At 39.4% G+C, this 23,746-nt stretch overlaps 8 protein-coding genes across 15 annotated transcripts; 3 read left to right on the forward strand and 5 right to left on the reverse strand.

The window, feature by feature from the left end:
• LOC106742571 (ubiquitin-40S ribosomal protein S27a) lies at window positions 1-2,567 on the reverse strand. Its single transcript, XM_014615668.1, has 4 exons — window positions 2,479-2,567; window positions 605-718; window positions 274-491; window positions 1-171 (listed from the first exon to the last, which is right to left on the reverse strand). Exons 2-4 carry the CDS (start codon window positions 705-707, stop codon window positions 22-24), a joined length of 471 nt encoding a protein of 156 aa, XP_014471154.1. The 5' UTR covers window positions 708-718; window positions 2,479-2,567; the 3' UTR covers window positions 1-21.
• LOC106742570 (ribosome biogenesis protein NSA2 homolog) lies at window positions 908-2,553 on the reverse strand. 3 transcript variants are annotated; one of them, XM_014615666.1, is made up of 2 exons: window positions 2,479-2,553; window positions 908-1,822 (listed from the first exon to the last, which is right to left on the reverse strand). In XM_014615666.1, the coding sequence occupies exon 2, from the start codon at window positions 1,782-1,784 to the stop codon at window positions 1,005-1,007; it is 780 nt and encodes a 259-aa protein (XP_014471152.1). In that variant the 5' UTR covers window positions 1,785-1,822; window positions 2,479-2,553; the 3' UTR covers window positions 908-1,004. The 3 variants fall into 3 exon arrangements, with proteins under 3 accessions (XP_014471152.1, XP_014471151.1, XP_014471153.1); XM_014615665.1 differs by having other exon boundaries at window positions 908-1,827; window positions 2,479-2,552; XM_014615667.1 differs by lacking the exon at window positions 2,479-2,553 and adding an exon at window positions 1,960-2,331 and having other exon boundaries at window positions 908-1,827.
• Window positions 2,568-3,984: 1,417 nt separating the features above from the next.
• Window positions 3,985-5,178, reverse strand: LOC106742480 (60S ribosomal protein L30). Its single transcript, XM_014615447.1, has 4 exons — window positions 5,098-5,178; window positions 4,953-5,000; window positions 4,557-4,702; window positions 3,985-4,201 (listed from the first exon to the last, which is right to left on the reverse strand). Exons 2-4 carry the CDS (start codon window positions 4,971-4,973, stop codon window positions 4,024-4,026), a joined length of 345 nt encoding a protein of 114 aa, XP_014470933.1. The 5' UTR covers window positions 4,974-5,000; window positions 5,098-5,178; the 3' UTR covers window positions 3,985-4,023.
• Window positions 5,179-5,490: 312 nt separating this feature from the next.
• LOC106742640 (mannose-6-phosphate isomerase) lies at window positions 5,491-7,455 on the forward strand. Of its 2 annotated transcripts, none has more exons than XM_014615798.1 (6): window positions 5,491-5,613; window positions 5,867-6,197; window positions 6,266-6,575; window positions 6,670-6,837; window positions 6,935-7,125; window positions 7,192-7,455. In XM_014615798.1, exons 2-6 carry the CDS (start codon window positions 5,877-5,879, stop codon window positions 7,393-7,395), a joined length of 1,194 nt encoding a protein of 397 aa, XP_014471284.1. In that variant the 5' UTR covers window positions 5,491-5,613; window positions 5,867-5,876; the 3' UTR covers window positions 7,396-7,455. The 2 variants fall into 2 exon arrangements, with proteins under 2 accessions (XP_014471284.1, XP_014471285.1); XM_014615799.1 differs by having other exon boundaries at window positions 5,501-5,572.
• Window positions 7,456-7,498: 43 nt separating this feature from the next.
• Window positions 7,499-9,973, reverse strand: LOC106742641 (general transcription factor IIF subunit 2). 3 transcript variants are annotated; one of them, XM_014615801.1, is made up of 7 exons: window positions 9,331-9,973; window positions 8,746-8,897; window positions 8,596-8,685; window positions 8,400-8,524; window positions 8,187-8,330; window positions 7,961-8,096; window positions 7,499-7,848 (listed from the first exon to the last, which is right to left on the reverse strand). In XM_014615801.1, exons 1-7 carry the CDS (start codon window positions 9,477-9,479, stop codon window positions 7,838-7,840), a joined length of 807 nt encoding a protein of 268 aa, XP_014471287.1. In that variant the 5' UTR covers window positions 9,480-9,973; the 3' UTR covers window positions 7,499-7,837. The 3 variants fall into 3 exon arrangements, with proteins under 3 accessions (XP_014471287.1, XP_014471288.1, XP_014471286.1); XM_014615802.1 differs by having other exon boundaries at window positions 7,499-7,837; window positions 9,331-9,972; XM_014615800.1 differs by having other exon boundaries at window positions 7,615-8,096.
• Window positions 9,974-10,546: 573 nt separating this feature from the next.
• LOC106742624 (WD repeat-containing protein WRAP73-like) lies at window positions 10,547-15,475 on the reverse strand. The gene is made up of 7 exons (XM_014615772.1): window positions 15,219-15,475; window positions 14,945-15,127; window positions 14,626-14,805; window positions 11,496-11,759; window positions 11,250-11,406; window positions 10,903-11,112; window positions 10,547-10,830 (listed from the first exon to the last, which is right to left on the reverse strand). The coding sequence occupies exons 1-7, from the start codon at window positions 15,384-15,386 to the stop codon at window positions 10,622-10,624; spliced, it is 1,371 nt and encodes a 456-aa protein (XP_014471258.1). The 5' UTR covers window positions 15,387-15,475; the 3' UTR covers window positions 10,547-10,621.
• LOC106742623 (probable elongator complex protein 2) lies at window positions 11,776-14,620 on the forward strand. The gene is made up of 2 exons (XM_014615771.1): window positions 11,776-13,255; window positions 13,352-14,620. Exons 1-2 carry the CDS (start codon window positions 12,000-12,002, stop codon window positions 14,508-14,510), a joined length of 2,415 nt encoding a protein of 804 aa, XP_014471257.1. The 5' UTR covers window positions 11,776-11,999; the 3' UTR covers window positions 14,511-14,620.
• Window positions 15,476-15,783: 308 nt separating the features above from the next.
• On the forward strand, window positions 15,784-23,708 carry LOC106742553 (bromodomain adjacent to zinc finger domain protein 1A). 3 transcript variants are annotated; one of them, XM_014615615.1, is made up of 14 exons: window positions 15,784-16,186; window positions 16,643-16,781; window positions 16,918-17,132; window positions 17,215-17,425; window positions 17,526-17,773; window positions 17,852-18,528; window positions 18,644-19,120; window positions 19,214-19,704; window positions 19,779-20,555; window positions 20,640-20,863; window positions 20,998-21,173; window positions 21,315-21,428; window positions 21,734-22,085; window positions 22,612-23,708. In XM_014615615.1, exons 1-14 carry the CDS (start codon window positions 16,074-16,076, stop codon window positions 22,802-22,804), a joined length of 4,407 nt encoding a protein of 1,468 aa, XP_014471101.1. In that variant the 5' UTR covers window positions 15,784-16,073; the 3' UTR covers window positions 22,805-23,708. The 3 variants fall into 3 exon arrangements, with proteins under 3 accessions (XP_014471101.1, XP_014471103.1, XP_014471104.1); XM_014615617.1 differs by having other exon boundaries at window positions 22,624-23,708; XM_014615618.1 differs by lacking the exon at window positions 21,315-21,428.
• Window positions 23,709-23,746: the final 38 nt, after the last annotated feature.

Raw genomic sequence — 23,746 nt, forward strand, 5'->3', positions numbered from 1 at the left:
TAAAAGTTCATATGCCGCATTTTATTTATCGTCGGGCTTATTAAATACTAAAGTGTATCCACACTTTCCACAATAATGACGGTCTTCCATCGCCGCCATGAATACACCCGCGCCGCACTGCTCCATCGGGCATTCCCGACGCAAACGGTGGATTTTGCCGTTTTCATCCACCTGAAAAACATATTTTCCAATGCATTTGGACCTTTCGCGAGTCAGTAATAAGCAAGTCAAGAGCAGAGAGGTAGTCTAAAGTAAAATAAACGGATGGACTACCTTATAATATTTAAGCACAGCCAGCTTAACCTTCTTCTTCTTATGCTTAATTTTTTTAGGAGTGGAATAATTCTTCTTCTTGCGCTTCTTAGCACCACCTCGCAAGCGCAGTACCAAGTGTAATGTAGACTCTTTTTGAATATTGTAATCTGAGAGAGTCCGGCCGTCTTCCAATTGCTTCCCAGCAAAGATCAATCTCTGCTGATCAGGTGGAATTCCTAAAATAACACGTAGCATGCTTAGAACTCGATAATTTATATTTAGATATATTCATTGGACACATGCGCAAGAAATTTAGATGAAACCCTTTGTGGATTGCTAATTTTCTCACCCTCCTTATCCTGAATTTTTGCCTTCACATTCTCAATCGTATCTGACGCCTCAACCTCAAGGGTGATGGTCTTCCCCGTAAGAGTTTTCACGAATATCTGCATGATTGATGAATCTGTAACATATTGCAATACGTTTGTAGTCATGTAGTTTATTAAATATTAACATCAGATTTGAAACAAGAACCCAAGTAACCGGCATCGTTTCAGATGTCTAAACAAAAATTGGTTTGTCTTATATAGGCAAATTATACATACTCATACTTAGATGTAAATGTGGGCGATAATAATTCATACAACAGAAATTTCTTGGGAAATTTTTATTTAAGAAATTATCATCACATACGTGAATAATTTAGAAATGCAGTCTCTTACAGGTAATAATAGTGTGTTCGAAACGGTTTATACAAGCAAAACAGCGTTAATGCATCCGTCGTTTTCAGGATTATTGGTAACTTGTGCATATTTGCCCCACACAACTTTGCCCGATTGCGTCACAAGACCCAATTCCGAGATGTTTACTTCGATAATGGTACCCTTCGTGATAACACCCAAACTTGTGTACATTGGGGAGCTGGGATTTTTCTTGACACCGATGATTGGCAAGGAGAACGTTGCTTTCAACTCAGGATGAGTTACGTGGGCGGTTTTAAACCTCAACGCCATTGGTCTGATGAATCTCTCGAATTTGGGAGGTTTCCTCGTAAAGTTTTCCCCGACGAAAGTCACTTTGGTCACCATTCTTTTCCAAGACTTTCGCTTTGATTTGCCACTTCTCAGAACTTTAAAAACTTCCGATTCTGATTGCGCTCTGACTTTAGGTATCGGAACGTCCCACTTGCCAACCTTTTCCTTCCGTTTCTGCTTGATCATATTGGACAGTACTTTTGCGCGTTGGGTCACATCACGATCCAACAGATAGACAGGCAAAGCTCCTTCTGGCAGTTTATCAGACTTCTCCTTGATCTTCCTTTCTTCATGGGCTTTGATCTTTTTCTTCATCTGGATCTTCTCGTTGCGTCGCTCCTTATTGAACATCTTGGCCTTGAGACCGCGCAAACTACGGGCTTGCTCCGCTCGTTTGTGAGGCGCGCGAGCCTCCCTTTTTCTCTTTCTTTCCTCATAATCCAAGCGACGACCGTAGAGTTTACGGTGCCTCTCGATATACTCGTTCTGCGGCATTTCGTTATGCGGATGATTCTTCCTCTCGCATAGGATTACTACCCTTGGAAAGAGAATTGTTACTTGAATAACTCGGAAAATCTGAACGATCCCGTACAAATTCGTAGGGGAACGCAACGTCAGATTAATTCTCATAGGGTATACGATGAAGATTTTAAATGTATGCTGTACCTACCTACGTGCTTCGTTCGATTATTATTTGCGTTATAATGTATAAGTTATCAAAGGTGCGAGAAGATTTGTCATGTCGCTTTTACTGTAATGACCACGTTTATAATATTGACGGTACCTGCGGACCGCAAAAAGTGACCAAAGAAAATGGAAGCCACTGAAGCAGCACTATCGGTTATTTCGCTGACACCGCGAAGCAAAGCTAACCTCGCGGATATTCGCGCAATTATGTCGTCTTCGCCGTTGCAATATATCGCGATCAAGCGTAATCGTTGCGATACGTTCAATTATCAATCGCAACGCGCGTATTGCAGCAAGCGTATGTTCGCTTCGACAGTACTCGCATCTTGTCGGCCACGTGCCGAGCAGATCTTTTTTCCATATTTAGAATGTAAAGAAAATAAAATATGTCACGCGTCCAAAAAATATATTACTTGTCGCAACGATCCGCCGAAATCAATGAAATCGAGCAAGTTCTAGCTTCTATTTTCTACAAATTACAAGAAACTACGTCTCAACTCACCTCTATTCACGCCTCACGAACACGAAAAGGAACCACCAACCTACCGAACAGTGATGAATACGTGAGACGAAAAACAGGCATATTCTTAAGGCTTTCCACACAGAACTTGAAAACGCTTGCAGCGCGGCGAAACGCGATACGGTAACCAATCAACGTGCCGTTTCTCTGTAAGGGCTCTTGCAACCAGCGCGATGAGCGTGCAGCTCTTCCAGAACGCTCATTGGAGATTGCGTGTCGCATCGCGCTGGTCTGCCGAAGTCTATTGGCTGTCGCGTCACATCACGATGCACAGCAAGTGTTTAGTGTGCACAAGCCATTATTCGCGCACGTACAGTTGTAAGTCCCATATTACGTTCCGCTACATTGAATATCTTTCAGTTGCACGATTGTGACATAGAACCATAAAGATATAAGAATAGAGGGAACAAGCCTGTAAGTGGAAGTCATAGAGGCAAAGAGAGAGATGGATGCCGAGTGTCCTATCTGTCTCTTTCTAGTCACGCGCTGGGATTGGCTGCCGCGCCAACGACGATATAGCTATACATTTTTCTCCATCCAATTCAAAGAAACTGTCATTGCTAAAATGATCACTGCAAATATATGCTGTTTTCACTTCAAAATACAAAGGTAGTTGAAGTATATTCAACCATTTACGCCTTATATCTACATCCTTCGATAGCCTACAACATTTACATATTTTTTTTAATGTAGGAAAAAATAACATATAATTATTTGAGGTTACGTATTTGTACTTTCTTACGAGTGAAAACTGCGGTTACATCCAGGATAAGACTCCGCCTTTCAAACAATGCCTCATTTCTAAATAAATCGCGTCCAATTATTATTTTGTTAACGTTCGAATATTTAACGAATTTAATTCTACACACATGTGCACGCATATTTACAAAACGAAATTTTAGTCTGCTTTCTCCCCTCCTGACGTCGCGTGGTCGTCTTGGCGGCTCATTGTAACAACCAATCACAGCGCTCGACTAGAAAGAGACAGATAGGACACTCGGCATCCATCTCTCTCTTGACCTCTATCACTTCCACTTACAGGTAGCATATATCCCTTGTTCCCTCTATTCTTATATCTCTATGCATAGAACCATTTTATTACTCTGCTAGTTACATACTCTGCTGGCATACATAGCCGATAGACTTGCAAGAAATATAAAAATTGTTAAATTAAACATAGAATAGTCACTTGAAATATAAGCGTATCAATAGAATTAACACACGTTTTCTACTGCTGTATTGGCTGCATTATATAATCAATCACTTTGATAATGCTATTGAAAAAAAAAAACAAGAAAATACGAGTGCATTTGGTTGATTCGCATGACTCGAATAGAATCTTTAACTTCACATACATCAGTATCTTTACTATGTTAACAGCCGACAATATCTGATATATTATCTTTCTAAGTTTATTAAACGTCGCACACTTCTTATATGATAAAGTTTCATATACATACGAAAATATAACAATGAATAAACAAAATGTTTAGATTTTTAAATTATTTATTAAATTAAAAACACATATTACGCTTGATCACCAGTTGGCATAGATTTGATAATGTCGGAATTGCCAGGATCCGTGATCGAAAGAGTACAAACGCGGAAATATTTTCCACACGCTGTTCCTAACTCGATATTGTTTCCCGTATAGTGATGTACACCAGTCTTTGCTAACATGGCATAGTATTCGATCTCCGATTTCCTGTCAAAATTGAAAAGAATATATTTGAAAGATGAACAAAATGATGATTTTGGTGCCCTGTGCACTTACAAGCAGGGGCAGGAGACTACTCCGTAGAACTCCTCTTCAATATATAATGCACAAATCAACATGGTTGTCTCTGTGTTACTAGCTTTAATTTATACATGAAGATACTACATTCCAAGATTTTATATATATTTTTACAAATTTGTATGTACACAATTCGCAATAAAAATGAACCTGAATCTAAATAGATCTGTGATTTAAAATTCTATAAAATATTCAATTTAACTGCTTCTAACAAAAACATCCACACCAATTTGTTACAAAAAGGAGTACTACTTCTCAGTCTCACCTCAATGGTGGTGTATTATTTGCAATAATGACGAGTTTGGCTTTGCCTTGGCGAAGAGACTTCAGGGTTTGCTTGTAACCAAGGACGTATTTACCAGATTTCATAACTAATGCTAGCCTAGTGTTGATGCTCTCCTGAGCCTTTTTCTGTATAAGCAGAGAAAAAGATTCTATTGAATATGTATAATGTTAGCATACATCTATCCCCATATAAAATACCAAGAGATTATAACAAGAGCTATTGAATAAAATCTTTAAAAAAATATAAGAACATACGTAATTCAGTACGATATAGAGTGGAATAAAATTAAAAATATTCTTTTACATTAAATACCGTTATGAAAGTACATATAAACGAACACGTGGTATAAGTACGACATGGTAAAAATGCGGTTACCTGTTTTTTCTGGGCCACCATTTTTGCAATTAGCGATCCTTTATTCGGCTGTAATACAAATTATAACAGTTACTTGTTAGTTGCTCGAATAATTATGCGTACGAAATTGTACAAACGTACGGAATTTTGATCTCGCGTGACGTACCTTACGGAAAGACGAACGTTAAATGAGAGAGAAGAAATAAAATGGTGGCGTGCGTGAACTTTCCTTCCTTCCTTTTAGGGTGCGTTCAGAAATACCACTCTACGGATAGAATATTTTATTAACCAATCATAATAAAGAAATCTCTTTCTATTTTGATTAGTCAATTCCGTTGAGTTAATCGTCGATTAGACTTAAATCATTATGGTGGAACCGAACATGAGTCTCCTTGCTGGAAAGCAACCATCATAGATAATGAAAAAAGAAATCAATCGAGATTTATGGCAGATGAGTCCAATCGTAGAATGCGTTAGTACAATAATCCGGTTGGCTATTAGTTGAATTGAACTCGTCACACTCGAGATAGGACGAATCAAGTCCGACAGTTGCCTACACTGCATGGTTTATCGGACAGAGATGTCGCAGCTGCATCTCGATGGAAAATATGTAATTATATACATTGAAATGATAAGATAAGGTACGAAAAAAGTAAAATGATCTTTGATTTTGAAGACACAGGTAGGATGGACATTTATATTAATTGTATTTTATCATAACAGCAGATATTTATTTATAGTACACCGAATGAATTGTTTGCTCTTTTTATATAGTTTTATACACATACTTTGTTGCATAAAATATAAAAGTAAGAATAACAGTGTTTTTTTTTCAGTTATATATATTGTAATATATATGTGTAATATNGATCTTTATATTTCATGTTGTTGATACATATGTAAATATTGAAAATTTATTTTATTCTTTGTTGCAGAAAAATCAAGATGGAGCTTAAATGTGCAGTTCAGACGTATGATTGGGGAAAACCTGGCATTAACAGTATCGTTGCAGACTTGATGAAGACAGCTAATGCTGATTTTGTATTGGATGAGAAGAAACCATATGCAGAATTATGGATGGGTACTCACAAGAATGGTCCATCGTATCTCAAAGATACAGGAGTTTCTTTACAAAAATATATCCAGGAGAATACCAATGTATTAGGTAGTAACATAGAAACACAAGACTTTGGTACTGACTTGCCCTTCCTCTTCAAAGTTTTGTCTATAAATAAAGCTTTGTCCATTCAAATACATCCAGATAAGGTAATAATAGAATCTTCTTTTATTATTACGAATAAATGTAACACCTTATAATTAATTTTAATTTTTAGGAGAAAGCAAAAGTGTTACACAAACTGTTTCCAGACATCTACAAAGATCCAAACCACAAACCAGAACTTGCGATAGCTCTGACTCCTTTTAAAGCGCTTTGTGGATTCCGTCCACTCAACGATATAAAGAAATACCTGGAAGAGATACCAGAGTTATGTGACGCAGTAGGAGAGAACAATGCTCACCTGTTATTAAAAACCAATGATTCCTTGATCACTGATGTTTTAAGAAAGTGTTTTCTTGTCCTTATAAGTCGCGATTCTGTGATGCCTCAGATTACGCAATTGTTAGAACGATTGAAGGGAAAAGGTACTAATTTTCACACGTAAGGTATTTAGTAAACCTTACCATTTTTAAAAACATAATTTGTTAGAAAAGTGCAATGATATGCAGTTTTTTTCAGATGAAGCTTACAAGAAGTCACTAAATTTCGATTTACTGCAACGTTTGCACACTGATTTTCCCGGTGACGTGGGCTGTTTTACAGTGTATCTGTTAAATTACATTACCTTGCAGCCAGGCGAAGCGATATACATCCCACCAAATGTAGTTCATGCATATCTCTCTGGTGGTGAGTTGTTATTTTAAACTTGAAATTAAGTACGCGTAACATAATTATGAAAAAAGACTAATAATCTATTATTTATATTGACACTTATCTTTTGCAGATTGCGTAGAATGTATGGCATGTTCGGACAATGTTATGAGAGCTGGATTGACACCGAAACAGAAGGATATACCGAATTTAATGGAAAACATGTCATTATGTTCTATCCAGAAGTTACCACCGTGTCGGGAAGACGTATATACCGAAGTCTTTCGTCCGCCAGTGTCAGAATTTGCAGTCGCCAAGATCACCGTGAGTTTTCGTATGTTCGATGTTGGTTGCAATTCTACTTCTTAATATTTATCATAAATATTTCAGATACCACCTGGGCAACCATTTTACAAGTTAATACCAAGGAGCTCGGTTAGTATTTTGATAATAGTGGATGGCAAGGCGAATATATCTTCAAAGACCTACTGTCGCGGCTCTGTCCTGTTCATTCCTGCTAATGAAGAAATAAAGATTGAAGTTTTATGCTTCTGTCACCCCATGTTGATGTTCCAAGCATTCATAAACGTTTGAATGCGAAATTTTATTGATATACCTCCATAACGGTTGATAAAATGCAAAATACGACTAATATTAATCATAATGACCTATTAGGTCGATGCAAAAGTTCATCCTGTTTTTTAACTAATTTTTCGCTCAAAAATTTTTTAAATTTCTATGAGCGTGGGATCATGTAGCTGTCGGAAAGGTGGCAAGTGATCGAACAAAACATTGCATACTCGATTAATTGTATTTTAAAATGTTATATATATATATTTTTTTTTTGTTAAAAACAGGACGATCTTATGCATCAACCCAATATTTTAAATAATTTTTGGCCTACGGACAAATATGAAATTTTTCTAATTGTGATGAGTGTACATGGTTTCTTCCCAAGGCACAAATCTCTTGATGCGTGTTTATGAATCCTGTGTTGTTTAGCTTTTGTACAGCAATTTTATTGACCAATGTCATTCTATAAAATTTCTTAAATAAACAAAGTGTAACGTATAAATATATATTGTACCATATCGTATTGTGTAAATGTATAAATATATATAAAAACAGGATAATAGTCAATCATCCTCAGAATCATCACCTTTCTTTGAAGTGCTCTCCACAGGCTTTTCATCTTCCTTATAATGTCGATACTCTGGTTTTAACTCCCACATATTTCTATGAGGATTTTTTAAATTATAATTGCAAACCTCATTGAGTATTTCCTTCAAATAAACCTGGAATTTACATAATGTAATATTAAATACATAATTAAAAGAAACAGTATGAGTTCAAATATTATATATGCGATAAAGCAATATACATACAATAGGTTGCCTAGTGATTTTTACGAGATCTCTTATATTGTAATACTGATGTTTTTCAAATGCTGCAAACAACATATCCAATACAGCATCCTTGTCATCTCTCATCTTCTTTCCTTCTGCCTTCTTCTTCTCAGCATATTCGATCTATAAGATGTTATTATATGTGAAGAAGTATTTAATCACATCTCTAAGAAGCGAAGAAATAAAACTTACATTGTGTTTGTGGTCAGACACTGGCTTAAAGTTCTGTACTACTCTATCTAATTGCTGAACTTGTCTCTGGGGCACGGAAGCTCTCTTGATACTTTCCAGCTTTAGCTTCATGTAACAATTATCAGCTAAAAGAAAAGTCCAGCAATAGAAAATATCTAAAAAGAAAAATCCATACTTGTTTTCTAGCAATGCTTACCATACGGCCTGCATTCTAATTTTTGTACAATTCTACCTTCCATGAAGAGCTTTTCTGTTTCTGGAACAATTGCATCTGAACTTGTCGATGCTGTAAAATTAATAATAGATATTATCAGTATATAACACATGAGAATTGTACCAAACTTACGAGTAACATGGGAAAATACTCCTAGTATCTGTGTAGTAACTGTTGTAACATCTAGCCTATGTTGTTTTGGTATTTCCTCTTCTCCAGATTCTTTCAGAGCCAAAACAGCCTCAGATAATCTAAGAGATACTTCAGCCTTTTGTCCAGGATTTCTAAAAAAAAAAAAAAATACAATAAATCATCTCAGATAGTCAAACTTATATAAGTAGATTATGAACAGAATATACTATAAATTTTTCATGGCAGAGAGACAACAAATTTGATATGGAATCTGTTCTATCTGATAGTATTATTAATCTGTCTCTAGAAATTTGACAAAATCTGCTTATATACTATGTCAGCAGAGTAGAAACCAAGCAGGCTTTACTGCATACAGGTTTTTGGTAGTAGAATCTGATTGGTTTCTGCTGCTAATCTGCTATCAAATTATGTCAGCAGGTTCTGTCAACAGAATATGAGTTTAATAAGAACACTGTCTATAGATCTGTGAACAGATTTTGATCGGATTGAATAGATTGCTTACTGGGATGGTAAAAATAGTGAAATAGAACAACTATTGCCATCCTTATTTATTTTATTACTTACTTAGTTATTTTTAATTTGCCAACTTCTATATTACCAGGTGCTTTTTCCCATTTATTAGCTATATATTTAGGCACTTTGACAAGCCATACACCACGACCAGCGTTACTTAAATCCAATTCTTTTTCCGTATGTGTAATGTTAGTGGACATTCTAATTATTCTCTTCAATTACGTGATGAAAAATATTTTTTTTATCGATACGAATAACTACCTTGTGATAATAAACCTATATATTACTGTAACTAATTTATCTCATTAATGTACTAATTTATATAATTCATATAAAGCACTGAAAATTATTCTTTTACGTCCGTTTCGATACGAATACTTGAAATTCAACCTTGTCCGCGCACTTTTGAGCAATTATTCTGCTTTATGCGATTTCTAAGAAATCCGAGGTTCCAACGCTCGATAAATTTTCAGCGCAAACAAGGCATAAAGACAAGAATAAGCCTGTTCTTTTTAGTCAAACCATACTGCTACCACTCAACCATATTGCTTCGGAACTTCGTTTCTTTTTCTTGGGTAGGATCCGATTGCTACGTCTCTATTGACTACGGGTTATACCGATTGGCCGATACTAGAAAAACACCAAAATACGGTTGGCTGTGGCTGGTGGTCAATTGCAACGTGATCAATTAGGACACTTCTCCTTTTTTGCATTGTTACGTTAATATAGATTGTATTTCGATATTTATTGCCGATAAGTACTGAAAATCTGTAGTTCATGTTGCGTATATTATAGATTTTCAATATTGCCGGTGAATATCAAAACGCAGTCATATATTTAGGTTTGTTCATTTTCGCTGAACGGGAAGTGCACTAGAATAGAACTAGGTTAGATAAACTTAAAGCGTTTACAGCATTAAATGGACCAACTTAGCTTAACCTATAGAGTGCTTTCAAAAGAATATAAAGTCTTTTCATTGGCTACCATCTTACTAGAAATAGTTCCGTAATATTTAAGGTGCGTTCAAGGAGATGCTATTGTAACATGTAAAGAGTAATAATGATACGGTAACGCTAAATCTCCTCGAACGCACCCTTAGCCGGCGGCAAGGTTTTAACACGTTACTTTTCAATGTGTTTCGAAATAAACAAAAATCACCTTACGATAAAATCATTTTACACATTTTGAGATTCGGTGATAATAAAGTTACAAAGGTTAAAGTATCTATGATAGAGGGGAAATACATAAGATATTATTATGAAATATATAGGAAAGAATATTCTGTAATATCATATAACCAAGGTATACAAGCGCGATCTATATTTAAGATGATCATTACCAGCTAAGGTATATCCGTAATTTCATAAATCATCGCCTTGTTATAACCACACAATGCAACTTTGTCTCCAGTGGGATGCCAATGAGCGTCTATGACCGACGTGTACTTGGACATTGGCAAAATTCTCGCGCCTTTTCGGCTCCATTCGTACACACGTGCTGTACGCTCGGAGAACACTAGTAATTGTGGGCGGATGGGACTCCACTTGATGGCTACAAATAATAAAACCACGATTAATTAATATTGCCTCTAAGTGGGAGCAAATTGATACTTTAACGACCTACCTGTAACGGGATTTTCAAGTTGCAAATAATCAAGATAGTCCGTAAAAATGTCCCATATCCACAACGTGGTAGGATACAACTCGTGCTTCACAGCCAAATATTGTCCGCAGGTGCTGAATTCAAGCAGATTAACCTTCGCCACTGAGAAATTATCGCTGCTGTCTTTTTTCCCAATTTCTATGTATATAGGACGTTCGTGTATTTCACGGACTAAAATCACAAAAAGCATTATTAGATAAGCTTCAATTATAAATAAAGCATTCAGAGGCTGTATGTCCTTTCTTCAATTCACGTTTAAATTTATAATCGGATTTCATAAAAAAATCGCTCAATGTTCTTTTACTTACGAACACGCTCGTTGCAAGAGACGATACATTTGTTCGGGTTATTTCCCGAATCGGTGCACTCTTTGTATACTTTTGTCAAGTAATTACAATCTCTGATCACTGGATCTAAATACAATTGCGATAATGGCGTCCATGTAACGTAATTAAGAAGCACGATCTGTACGCACAGATTACAACAACAGAAGTGAGCAGTTGCAAAAGTAAATACACCCAGAGAACTCGATAATAAATTACAACGCAAATTACCACTTCGTTAAATCCAATTACAGCTAACAATTGTCCGCTGGGGATCCATTCGATACTTTCGATTCCCTTTAATTTCCGTTCAGAGCTGTGCGCGGTCGACTGTGCAATTTCCAACGGAGAAAACGCAACCACATGTCTCTCCCATACGGTGGAATAAACGATCAGTTTCGGCTCAGCGGTAGAGGAACACCAAATGCACAATAATTCGTCGTTCGGTGACCAGCGGATCCCGTCGATGCTGCGCAAACGGTCGCAGATCAGTTTCTGCAAACAATTCATTCGAAATCATTAATTTCGCGCCAGCTCGTGGTGAGGAGATATATATTCTCTAGGAAATTTTACAAATATTGCAAATTCAGGGAAGCGAAAAAAAGCGCTGAGATCCTCGAGAGTCAATCATGAATTTCCGTGACGTGAACAATTTCCAACTTGGAAGCGCTTTTTCACGGAGCTTGCGCTAGAGAACAGGATTCACAATTGTTGGTACGCCTGTTAATTTCAGAAATGGCCGCAGCGTGCGAATCCTCATCGTCAGGTACGTTTCGCGATGACGATTCATATGTCACGCGAGGTCTCGACATGACGACACCGTATATTTCCTGCTCGTGCAACCGCGTGCCTCACTGCGCGGACTGGGCCAGCAACAACGGTCTCGTTTGCTTCGGTGCGTGCAACGCAGTCGCGATATACGATCCGCGCATCGGCCGCGTCGTGAACACACTGCACCGGCATCGCGACCGCGTCAGCACGGTGCATTGGATAAGACCGAGAGACGGCACGCCGGAGACCGAGTTGCTGTCCTGTTCCGTGGACGGCACCGTGATCATCTGGAGCAAGGATTTCCGTTCCTTCCGGGACTCCTCGACATTGGATGTAGGCTGTGCCGTGACGTTCGCGGATTCCCTTAGGTTGTTGACCGACGATACAAATACATTGCTTTATCCGAGGCTGTTGATATGCGTCGGTACCGGCAACGAGTTGAAGGTATGCTCGAGGGAAGATAACACGAATGTCGAGGTCGTCCAGACTATGGTCTTCGGTAGGAAGTTTTCGTTACACTGCCGTTTAACATGTCTGCCGGATACCAAGCATCTACTCATGGCTGTGGCGTTAGAGGATTCCTCCGTCGTGCTGTGTACCGCAAACGAAGTGGAGTTGAATTTCGTGACAGTGCAGAGTTTGTCGGGACACCAAGACTGGGTAAAATGTATGGACTTTTGTCACGACGACGATGATGGAAGTATCTTCCTTGCGACAGGTTCGGAAGATATTACGATACGATTGTGGAAAATTAGCAAAGCCATCGCCACATCGTCGAACGACGAGCTCGTGCAGAAGAGGGAAATTTTTACGATTGACGATATAGAATACAGCGTTACTTTGGAGACCCTCCTTTACGGTCACGAAAGCTGGGTTTACGGAGTACACTGGCGGCCCATAAAGCGAGAGAAGAGTGACGATTGTCGATCGATGAGACGACTGCTGTCTTCTTCTTTCGACAAATCCATGATTATATGGAAGCTGGATGACACCACTGGTATTTGGACGGAAGAAGTACGTGTCGGGGAAGTCGGTGGCAATTCCCTGGGTTTCTACGGTTGCAAGTTCGGCCCAGATGGACTGCGCATGTTAGGATACGATTATCAGGGCTCTTTTCACATCTGGAAGTATTCTCAGGAGATCGCGAAATGGCTCCCACAATCTGCACCCAGTGGTCATTTTTCTGAAGTAGTAGACTTATGCTGGGAACCTAAAGGAAGGTCCGTTCCAGATTTATATAGTATTTCATGTATGCAATTTTTACATGTGTAGCTCTGTGAAAAGAGGGTAGATTAATGTCGTATAATGTTTCACAGGTTTCTCCTGACAGCTAGCACGGACAAAACCACGAGAATTCACGCGCCATGGAAGGACGACCTCGAGGAACACTGGCACGAGATCGCGCGTCCTCAGGTTCACGGACACGATATGTCGTGTCTGGTTATGTTGGCGCCGTATATATATGCTTCCGGAGCGGAGGAGAAGGTGGTGCGCGTTTTCACAGCCACGTCGGCGTTCAGAGATCGCTTAAGGTTGCTGGCAGACGTGGAAGATTTCAAGTTTATAGCGGCTCGTGGAGCTGCCGTATCCTCCCTTGGATTGACGAACAAGGCGACGTTCGATGGGGAGGTCATCGAGTGCGAGAATGCAGAGAATTCAACGGCAAATTACTGCGAGTACGAAACACTCACGGAAGAGAAACTGACGCAAAATACACTTTGGCCGGAATTGCAGAAGCTTTACGGACACGGCTATGAGATATTTTGCATGGCAGCGCGTCACGACGGATGCTTACTGGCTACAGCGTGCAAATCGACCAATTTGGAACATGCGGCGATCATATTGTGGAGCACCACCACATGGTCGCAGGTGCAGAGATTGGTGTCGCATCAGCTGACCGTAACGCAAATGGAATTCTCACCGAACGACAAGTATCTATTATCTGTCTCCAGAGATAGGAAATGGTCGCTCTTCAAGAACCATGATGGAGGTTACGCGTTACTTGCGACCAGCTCGAAAAACGACAGTCCGCATTCGCGAATAATCTGGTGTTGCGCCTGGACGCGAGATTCGAATTACTTTGCAACCGGATCCAGAGACGGGAAAGTCGGCATTTGGTCAGTGAGGACGGAAGAGGACAATATTAACGTCGTTCGAGAGACGACCCTAGATACACAGAACCGATCGGTTACAGCCGTGTGTTTTGCTCCAAGCTTCGTCGCGCAAGGGTCTTACGTTCTGGCGGTCGGATACGAAATTGGACACATAGACATTTATACATTAACTGTGCATCCCAAGGTTGTCAAATTGGCAAAATTGGTCATCTATGATACTTCTGAAGCTCACCATTTGACCGTGAAGAGACTTAAGTTCCAACCTAGCAACGAACAGTCATCCAACATATTACGATTGGCGAGTTGCAGTTCCGATCATATCGTTAAGATACGAGATATAGATATAGATCGTGGTTATTAAAGGCATAGTTTTCACACTGCATCGAAATTGCAATAAATGTCTACTTGGTTCTATTGTGTTACTTGTCACAATCTTATGGAAAGTCCAATAGAAGGTTACTTATTTTCATACTCACCCGACTTATCTTCCAACTATCCGTTTTATAAATCTCTACTGTATTTTTGTTTTCTTCTGTTACTATTACAGCTAACCTTATACCACTGGGACTAAAACATAATTTGTCAAAAGCTGATGTTTTTAAATTTTGTATATACCATACAGTCTGGTCTTGCAAGTTCCAAATAGATATCTGAATCTGTAAAATATTGAGTCCTTTTTTATGTGGAGAAAATATAGTTTGTTCTATTATTATTTATATTACTAAAATAGTGTGTCTAAAAAACAATATGTTGACTGTTAAGATGGCATCTGATGTGTACATTTATTGTATTTACATTAAAATCAGCTGTGGTAAGAATACACTTGCTATCCGGGGACCAAGCAACACTTTGCAAACCTGCGCTGCCTTCTATGAGTTTACATTTCCACTGTGGATGATGCACTGAATATACCTGAATAATGGCTTTCCTTATATTTGCGCATAAAATGTACTCACTGTTTGGAGACCATTCCATACACTGTAATGTAAGAAAAACAAAAGCCTAAATATGTTATCAATAGTGTGTAATCTTTTGATTGAATAGTTTCAATCTGTCGATACAAACTAACCTGTATCACGTCCGCGAATATAAACGAATGACGGGTGTCGAAGGTCTTGGCATCTTTTATAAGCAGATTCGACTGGAACGCAACCGCCAGATGTGCTCCGTTATTAGAAAAATAGCACAAACGGTTATTTGTGCGAAACACCTTGTCTTCGTCAATATTGGCAGCCATTAGGAAAAATTTAAAAGCTTCTGTTACCTTGACAACCGCAATGTTACCAAATGAAGGTAATTTAATATATAGAAGGTAATTAACCACTAGCTGGTGAAATCCACTGTTCCGTCTATTCGGCCAAATTCAAATTCCCAATTTCGAATATGTAAACAGTTACGAGCTTTGGTTTCGAAGAAACGATCGCATTACTATTCCACTCAGTGAGTATCGAAGTGGCGAATTTATCTCACAGACGGAAAAAAGCAGCAAATATAATATACGCGGCAGTTGCGTTCGGAAACACATCGAGACGGAAGTTTTCGCAGGCTTCTGCGAGTGAGTGTACGGTGGCCAGGTGTGAATCGCCTATACATATATATGTATATATATACGTGTACATAAAACGCAACGGCGCCGTTGAAATCGCGCTTTATTATGAGTTTCGCGGCGGAATAACGTGAACGTGAAACTAGACGAATAGCCGCTGGCGTCGCCGAGTTTCGCGGTCTCTGGCGTGGTAGAATTTCTCTCGGTGAGCGCGTATTACCCGCGTGCCACTTGGCGTGCAGCGCGCGATACCGATACTGTCCGCGCGCTCCCTTTCTCGCGGTCCCTCGTTTTCGCGAAGATTCGCCGTTTCTCGCGTCGTCGGAGAAACCGCGCCACGGCGGCCGTGCCGTCGCTCTCATCATCCTCCTCGTCGAAATGCCGCTGCTGCGAAAACAACCGTTCCAGCGTCTCCACGTCTCCTCCGATTTCAGGGATGACGACGAAGTATTCTACTGCGAGGTTACAAACGAGATATTCAAGGACTACAAGTAAGCAGGCCCATGACAGTCGTTGTCGCGTCGCCACGAGATCCGCTATACCGCCGAACCGATCGTTCGCCCGACAATCTTCTCGATTTATCGTTCTAATTTGTCAACGGTATCGCGCTACTGTACGCCGATAGTAGCTACATCAGAACGAATTGCTCTGTTGAATTATGCCAAATTTTTCGGGCTGGTTTGTCCCATTATATCGCTTAAAAAACGTGCCAAGATTGGCGGCCAGGACAATAGGAATCGCGAGCACTGATGCTTCAAGTTATCCTTCTTATGCTTATTTAAACAATTTAAATATTTGTCATTGTTTATTAAATGTCACAGAGCAGGCTTATTATAATTTCAATGTGCTTTGAAATTTTATTGCACACATGTTATCATATATATATATATATATATATATATTTACACAAATATATTACAATTAATCTGATATATTTTCTATTACAGTGAATTTTGTGCACGTATTATTTTATGCAATTCACTTATATGGTCATGCAGTATCACAGGAAGGACTAGTATGACATTTCAGGAAGCTTTAGAATGCGAAGAAAATGCAAAAAAAAGTTTGAAAGAATTTCCAATGGAGGTACAGTTTTATACATATGTTAGATATCGATAGACATTTCTCTTGTTTTAAAAACATATATTAAATATATGTTTATGTAATTTTAATAGTTGTGGATAAATGTCTCACATGTATCTTTTTATTGTATGTATTTCAGTTGCGCATTCCTATATTGTATCTTGCTAGTAAAACAAATAGAATGTCTTTCAATGAAATGATTGAGGATGTTTATCAGTTTGCGAGGGACCGCTATTTTGTAGGAGAAATGGTAGAAGCAAGCTTTACCGAAGAATCTTGGTGTAATTGCCATGTTCTTCAAGTCATTGTACCTTCTGAACAGCAAGTTAGCGCATATCTAAATGAAAACGGCAGGTAAATAATTTAGGTAAAATAAGTTAGGATGTTTCACATATTATTTGTACGATGCTGCTCTACCCTGTTGTGCCTATTTCAGAAGTCTGCAAGAAAATTACTATCATCCACCTGCAAAATTATTTCGTTATGAGGTAGAACAGTTAGATTCCGGAGACTCTGATGTTAGCCAGCTCATGATAGTAGAAGCATCTCAAGTTAGAAGACGAAAGCAGCATTATAGCAGAGAGCGCAATAAAATATTTCTTCGTCAACTCTGTGAACAAAATACTAATGGTATCTGGGTGGTCAAGGTGAATACCGAGTTAAATCATTATTAATTATATCTGTCAGGAATTGTATGTCTATACAAATGTTATATAATGTATATAATTTTCTCTTTCTTAAATGCAGGACAGTGTTTTGAAAAAGTACGGAATCAACAAAGTTCGTTTCGATACTATATTTGCTGGAACACTCCCAGATTTCACAGTACGTGTAAAAAGATCAGTTAAGCAAAAACAAGAATCAATAAATAAGTTTCTCACCACTGATGTGTCGAAACAAAAAACATTGGAAAAAACGGATCTTCAGAGAAAAGCTAGCGATACCGGAAAGGTTAACGAAGGCGGTGTGGTAGTCAAGAAATTCCGGAAACCAAGGTAAAAGCAGTGGAACGTTGTCCAAGAACTTTTTCATTCGTGTGATAACTATTTTAATATCTGTATCTTTATGCGCAGAATGAATGGCAAATTTAAGGAAGAACTCAAGGCAAAAGCTCTGGAAGAGAAAGCGAAACGTAAAGAAGAGAGGGCGTTGAGAAGCGAGCACCTAAAAGAGAAAAAGCAAAAATTGGCGGCTTTAGCGGCGTATATGAAACAATGGAACAAGCCGAGAGAAGATCTCGAGTGCGAAGATCTTTGCCCCATTCCTGAACCTACTGTCATTAAATGCAACATACCGAATGAAAAGTTTGGGGACTTTGCCATGATATTAGAATTTCTTCAATTCTTCAGCGAAGAATTGGAGGTGTCTGCATATTTTGCTGGAGGCTTCAATTTAGAATTGTTAGAAAAGGCGCTGTTGACTAAAGAAGCATCCGGCCCTTGGAGCGATCTATTACAACTGTTGTTGATAAATATATTTAAATATCAGAAAGAGGAAGATAGTGAGATTGATGCTCAAGCAGCATCTATTTTATTGGATAACATTAGTCCTTACGAAGGCGCATCATCAATGGCAAAGGCCGTAAAACTCGCTACAATGGCTTCTAGATGGTGTCCGACTTATCAAGGATGCAAACTATCGGAACTGACAGTGGATCACGTAACGCTGAGTGAGATATTGAGACAACATTTATTGAGCTCCGGCGGACGCATAAGCGAAGCTGCTTCAAAATGGCGATATTCACAGAAAGGTATATACACATGTGTAATAAAGGCACATATATGCAACAGTATATATCATTTAACATGATGAAAAGAATATTTATTAACAAGCAACGACGTTTTTAACGGTTAATTTGTCTACAGGTGGTTACACAAACTTTGATGAGCCAGCGCTTCTTTTAAGAATAAACGAAGAACACATTTTACGTCTTTTGGGTCACCGAAATGTCTGCGAGCTCGATTTAGATGACAAGATAAAAATTGCGACATGTTTAATTAATCAGTTGCTTACATTTGCACCGATACGCGACGCGATTGAGGAACGACACGATAAGCTGCATCAGGCGAAACGCGAATTGAAATTGTTCTTGCTCGCCGAGCAGAAGAAGGAGAAGGAGGAGAAGGAGAAAATGAGAGAGCGTGAGAAGGAGGGTAAACTCGAGGAGGAAGATCCGAAGCCGAAGAAGGTGACGCGTGGTAATTACGAGGAAGAGAAGAAAAAGGAAGAATATGAGAACAAGCTGAAAGAGCTGCAGCAAGCGTCAAGGGATGATAAGATGATGCTTTATTTGGGCGCAGACAGATGTCATCGAAGATATTGGAGATATATATCTATACCGGGTGCGTGCGCGCCTTCCTACATTTTTACTACCACGAGAAAAAATGTCAGCCTATCTGCTTGTTATTTGTTTGTAATCGTTTTTTTCATTTCAGGAGTATTTGTCGAGAATGACGAATGGTGGCCTGGCAGTTGCCTACCTGAAGGCACGCCGCATCATCCAGAGCTGCAAGACAAAGAGGCCACGTATGCATATCTGAAAAATAAATTTGAGGACGAGTTCAGCGACAAGGAGAATAGTTTCAAAAAATCCAAAAAGTCACCGAAGAAGCTTGCGCCCACGGAGAAGAACGGCGTGAAGTCGCTGCGGAAGGAAGCAAATCGAAAGGAGTTCAAACAGGATCTCACTAACATCAAGAGAAACTTGATATTATGTACAGGAGACAAAGACTGTCCCGTTCATTGCAAGAGATCACAGTTGAAATGGAGCTTTTACGGGAACCAGGAGGATATTCAAGCGCTGATAAATAGTTTAAGTACAAGGGGCATCAGAGAGAGTGATCTTAGAAACAACCTCATACAAGAAATGGACAGTTTGCTCGCTATTATCAACGAATGTCCCAAACACAGATTAAATCCTGATGTAGTAAGTATAACGTTTATAAAGCGCGATTAACGGTCCGGCGAAAGAGCAGAGTACAAGTAGATATCCGTGTACAGTTTCCAGATCCTGACAAAGGGCAGATCAACAAGGCGACGAAGAAGAACAAGTACGAGAACGCAAATCTGAATTTCCCTTCCGAGGTGGCGGTCGACGAAGTAATGGAATTGACCCTGAGAGATTATATTTTAGACTTTGAAGACAAGATCAAAGCGGGTTGCTTGGGCTGCCTGAAGATCATCGATCGCGAGGTTTGGAGGAACGCGATCAACCAGCGGGGTTACGATAAGCAATGCGATAAATTAATAGGCGCCAATGGCGAGATAGATATAGACGCACCTGCCAACATCTTGATAGACAAGATAAAGAACGAGTCTAAGTACAGCAGACCCGGCACACCGGATTCTGAGGTTGGCAGTATCAGCATAAAGACTTACAGGGACCCGGGGATGTACTTAGGTTTATTCAACGAAAATGAAACGACGCCGGATCAGAAGCAACAAGCGACCATCAAACAGCTAGCTTGCGCTATTCTGCAGCTGTCCCACGGTGTGGAGCAAAGGTACTTACTCAGACCACTAGGCCCCGATCAAAAGGACAAAAAGTGGTCGGGCGAAGAGGCACGGGAAAGATGGGAACAGTCGCTTTTGGCGTCGTCGAGTTGGTCTCAATTATTCGTTCATTTAAGTACCTTGGAAAATAGCGTCGCATGGAACAGAAGCGTGCTGAACGCGCAATGTCGTATATGCCGACGACGTAGAGACGCGGAGAATATGCTGCTCTGCGACGAATGCAACAAGGGACATCATCTGTACTGTCTGAAGCCAAAACTCAATGTAATCAACATTGTCTTTCTTTTTACGACGATTTCGCGATAGATGGGGCTTACATTTTCTCTTATCGTTTTGCTCTTTGCGCAGGCTGTGCCAGACGGAGATTGGTTCTGTACAACGTGTAGACCACCGACGATAAAACCCAAGGAGAAAGCTCAGAAACGAAAGAGATTCGAGGATGAAATGGAGGATGAAGCGATACTGACCAAAGAAACGCGACACAATCGCGCGAAACGCGTAGTAACGTACAGCGACGAGGAGGCTAGGTTCGATCAAGAAGACGACGATGATCAAGAGAGCGATCAAGATATGTGTGTATCTTATATTCCGCTTTTTCGCTCGCAACATTTCTTTTTTATGCTTCTAGAACTTTGGTTTCTCTAGCGTTATAATATAGTGTGAGAGACTTGAGAGATTATTCATTGAATTTTTGTTGTCAATTTAGAAGCGTACGGTCGGAAAACCTATGCACATCTTGCAAAAGCAGCGGGAAACTGATCGCATGCGACACATGTCCTGATCGTTACCACTTGGAGTGCGCAGAACCACCGTTGTCGAGAGCTCCCAGGGGAAGATGGTCCTGTGTCAGGTGCAAGGATAAAAGGAGGAATGCTACAAGAGGTAACTCGATATCGTGAGCGGCTTATTACGCAAATCGAACGAGATTTTTACGTTTATCAAATGAAAGTAGCGAACAATAGGCAAAAGCTATCTACGAGGACGTTTCACGAGAAAGTTTCTTAGTGTGAATTATGTTGATAGTGAGGGGGCGCGAGAGGGAAAGAGACAAGGAGAGGCTGTGCGCAGCAGCAGCACGCTCTCGCATCCATGGCTTTGCCAAGAGCCTCCTCACTACAGAATCGACAGACTGGGACGGTCTGTATCGTATCCCTTTTCTTACAGTACACGTAGCATTCCCTTTTTTTTTTTCTTTCTTTGCCGATAGTGTTAGAACCGCACTTTAAAACGATATTGTGCGTCACATTATGCGTGTGTGTATACAAACATGTGCTTAAATTATAGCTCGACTTTGGAAAGTCTCACTTGCTAGCCTGTGTACATCATGCAAATTCAACACTCCGCTGTTCATTAACATGCGTAAATCATCTCGTCAAAATAACATCGAAAGACACGCGGCGTGAATTGAAATGCGCAACTCTTTGTGTGTATTATATGTGTAGATAGCAGCACGTCGGAAGATACCGAACCGAGACAAACGCGACGCGCGACCAAAAGGGCTGCCGAAATCGAACATGAGGAAGACAAGAGCTCGGTCAAAGGATGTATGGCGAGATTGCAGGAATTGCTCTCCGACATCAGGCACCACCGAGACTCGTGGCCGTTTCTCTCACCTGTTACGAAGGACGAAGTCCCGGATTATCACGACATCATTTCCAACCCGATGGATTTCGGGACAATCAAATTTAAGCTCAGCAACGGCGATTACGAGAGGCTAGACGAGTTTTTTAGCGATTGCCAATTGGTCTTTGAAAATTGCAGATTGTACAATAAGGAGCACAGCTCGGTTTACAGGTACGTGTTGATGTCGTCGATTACCCATGTTATGTAAGTTCGGATGCCAGAGATTGTACTTCACCTGGGTCATTAATATGCATCTAAATTATATAATCACTAACCCAAGATAGCGAATTAGCGTCTAAGTTATATCATTTTTTTCATAACAGCTGGCTTAGCTGGATATCTGTGTGAGAAAATTCAATTAGCATTGTGTGAAATCCAATCATAGGTAGAATGTGGAGATACGCGATAACCTCCCACGTAGTTCTTAGGCTGTGATGATTGAATGAGGTAATATTGTTACTTGAAGTCAGTCGGGTTCATAGGACGATTTAGGCGCGGTAAATCCGATTAATGATTATTTTGTACAATTAGCTCGGCAGAAGGAATCGACTTTTCTTCGCATCTGCGAATAATATACTAGCACATTAACTTTTAGCATGCGTAACTTTGCTGTTGAGAGATACATAAGTAATCTTTGGCCTCCGAACCAGCTTGGGAATAACACGTAAGGAGTAAAGCTATGTCTTTTTAAAAATAGCTACGTATACAGGGCAGGCACGCGACTACTCAAATACTTGGAGAAACGCTGCAAAGAATTAGGATTGGATTTCGATGAAGCACTGTTTCAAGAACCCAAGACCAAGAGGGCCAGATTAAACGGCGATGGTCTTGAAGAGAATGGAATGACCGACAGCGAGGACGATGAAGGAGAGATGCAGAAAAGAAGATAGAAACACGAGATATATACATAATATATATTTCAGTATATGCATACTCATGAGATTTCTAAAAATCTGCTATTCGTAAATTTTCTATATTTTCAACTCTCGTACGGACCTATGTATCGATACCAAGCGGTAAATAGATTCCGGTATATAGCTCAAGACTTTTATAAACTATGTACCGATTCTTTTTGCAGTGAGTAACAAGATATCACTCCCAACAATTTGCGAAATAGTACAACTGTGAAAATTTACTTTGCAAAATCGATCACATATACACACACACACCCACACACATACATGAAGAAGATTTCTTTTACACTCTCTAGAGTCTTTATTTTCTCTCGAGGCTTGTAATAAAGATGTACGCAGTATTATTTGCAAGAATTCATATACATAAGTCGCACTATACATATACTTTAAGTATATCGCACATATGCATTACATCGCATCCCGAAACAAGCATATACGAGCGGCGAATTAGTATTTCATTTGCTTCGAGTTGTACAAGAGTAGTACTGTTTTCTTTATAAGTATATTGTAAAGAAGAAGATATTCGTTATTACGAAATTAATGTTCTCGCATTTCCTTCTCGACAATTATTTATTATTTTATTATTCTTCGCGCATTACGCGCACATACTCTTATCTGTGGCTATTATCAATGATCGTTCACTCGTGTATGTGGTACATTGAATTTTAGAAATTTTGTTCTTCCCCCCACCTCCCTCAAGAGACAAAATATATGCAAGATTTAACCGTAGAACACGAGAATTATATTGCGATAGTTGAGGGATACGACAAAATTCAAAGTTGCTTCGTTCTGAATGAACACTGTGCTTTTGAAAAATACATTAATATTATTCATAAATTCATGTTTGTAGATCCAGACAATAAAGTTGGATACTTTTGTACATCGTGTTCTATAACTATGCCAACTGTGAAAATTGTT

The sequence above is a fragment of the Dinoponera quadriceps genome, unplaced genomic scaffold (genome assembly GCF_001313825.1).
Source record: "Dinoponera quadriceps isolate SergipeBrazil2010 unplaced genomic scaffold, ASM131382v1 scaffold113, whole genome shotgun sequence".
NCBI classification, from domain to species: domain Eukaryota; kingdom Metazoa; phylum Arthropoda; class Insecta; order Hymenoptera; family Formicidae; genus Dinoponera; species Dinoponera quadriceps.

What these genes read in the sequence shown, in the direction of transcription:
- LOC106742480 (XM_014615447.1), bottom strand. Translation starts at nt 4,973, where the DNA reads ATGGTGGCCCAGAAAAAACAG. An exon ending in TGGTGGCCCAGAAAAAACAG is followed by an intron (nt 4,703 to 4,952) that starts GTAACCGCATTT and finishes CTGCTTATACAG; the next exon opens with AAAAAGGCTCAGGAGAGCAT. An exon ending in AATAATACACCACCATTGAG is followed by an intron (nt 4,202 to 4,556) that starts GTGAGACTGAGA and finishes CAATTTTGACAG; the next exon opens with GAAATCGGAGATCGAATACT.
- LOC106742624 (XM_014615772.1), bottom strand. Translation starts at nt 15,386, where the DNA reads ATGGCTGCCAATATTGACGAAGACAAGGTGTTTCGCACAAATAACCGT. An exon ending in TATTCGCGGACGTGATACAG is followed by an intron (nt 15,128 to 15,218) that starts GTTAGTTTGTAT and finishes CTTACATTACAG; the next exon opens with TGTATGGAATGGTCTCCAAA. An exon ending in ATAGTTGGAAGATAAGTCGG is followed by an intron (nt 11,760 to 14,625) that starts GTGAGTATGAAA and finishes AATTGTTTGCAG; the next exon opens with AAACTGATCTGCGACCGTTT.
- LOC106742641 (XM_014615800.1), bottom strand. Translation starts at nt 9,479, where the DNA reads ATGTCCACTAACATTACACATACGGAAAAAGAATTGGATTTAAGTAAC. An exon ending in AGTATTTTCCCATGTTACTC is followed by an intron (nt 8,686 to 8,745) that starts GTAAGTTTGGTA and finishes TTAATTTTACAG; the next exon opens with CATCGACAAGTTCAGATGCA. An exon ending in AAATCACTAGGCAACCTATT is followed by an intron (nt 8,097 to 8,186) that starts GTATGTATATTG and finishes TGTAAATTCCAG; the next exon opens with GTTTATTTGAAGGAAATACT.
- LOC106742640 (XM_014615798.1), top strand. Translation starts at nt 5,877, where the DNA reads ATGGAGCTTAAATGTGCAGTTCAGACGTATGATTGGGGAAAACCTGGC. An exon ending in AGAACGATTGAAGGGAAAAG is followed by an intron (nt 6,576 to 6,669) that starts GTACTAATTTTC and finishes AGTTTTTTTCAG; the next exon opens with ATGAAGCTTACAAGAAGTCA. An exon ending in TCATGCATATCTCTCTGGTG is followed by an intron (nt 6,838 to 6,934) that starts GTGAGTTGTTAT and finishes TATCTTTTGCAG; the next exon opens with ATTGCGTAGAATGTATGGCA.
- LOC106742553 (XM_014615615.1), top strand. Translation starts at nt 16,074, where the DNA reads ATGCCGCTGCTGCGAAAACAACCGTTCCAGCGTCTCCACGTCTCCTCC. An exon ending in TATCTAAATGAAAACGGCAG is followed by an intron (nt 17,133 to 17,214) that starts GTAAATAATTTA and finishes TGCCTATTTCAG; the next exon opens with AAGTCTGCAAGAAAATTACT. An exon ending in AAGGAGGAATGCTACAAGAG is followed by an intron (nt 21,174 to 21,314) that starts GTAACTCGATAT and finishes TTATGTTGATAG; the next exon opens with TGAGGGGGCGCGAGAGGGAA.
- LOC106742570 (XM_014615666.1), bottom strand. Translation starts at nt 1,784, where the DNA reads ATGCCGCAGAACGAGTATATCGAGAGGCACCGTAAACTCTACGGTCGT.
- LOC106742623 (XM_014615771.1), top strand. Translation starts at nt 12,000, where the DNA reads ATGGCCGCAGCGTGCGAATCCTCATCGTCAGGTACGTTTCGCGATGAC. An exon ending in TGCTGGGAACCTAAAGGAAG is followed by an intron (nt 13,256 to 13,351) that starts GTCCGTTCCAGA and finishes AATGTTTCACAG; the next exon opens with GTTTCTCCTGACAGCTAGCA.
- LOC106742571 (XM_014615668.1), bottom strand. Translation starts at nt 707, where the DNA reads ATGCAGATATTCGTGAAAACTCTTACGGGGAAGACCATCACCCTTGAG. An exon ending in AAAAATTCAGGATAAGGAGG is followed by an intron (nt 492 to 604) that starts GTGAGAAAATTA and finishes GTGTTATTTTAG; the next exon opens with GAATTCCACCTGATCAGCAG. An exon ending in CTGTGCTTAAATATTATAAG is followed by an intron (nt 172 to 273) that starts GTAGTCCATCCG and finishes TATGTTTTTCAG; the next exon opens with GTGGATGAAAACGGCAAAAT.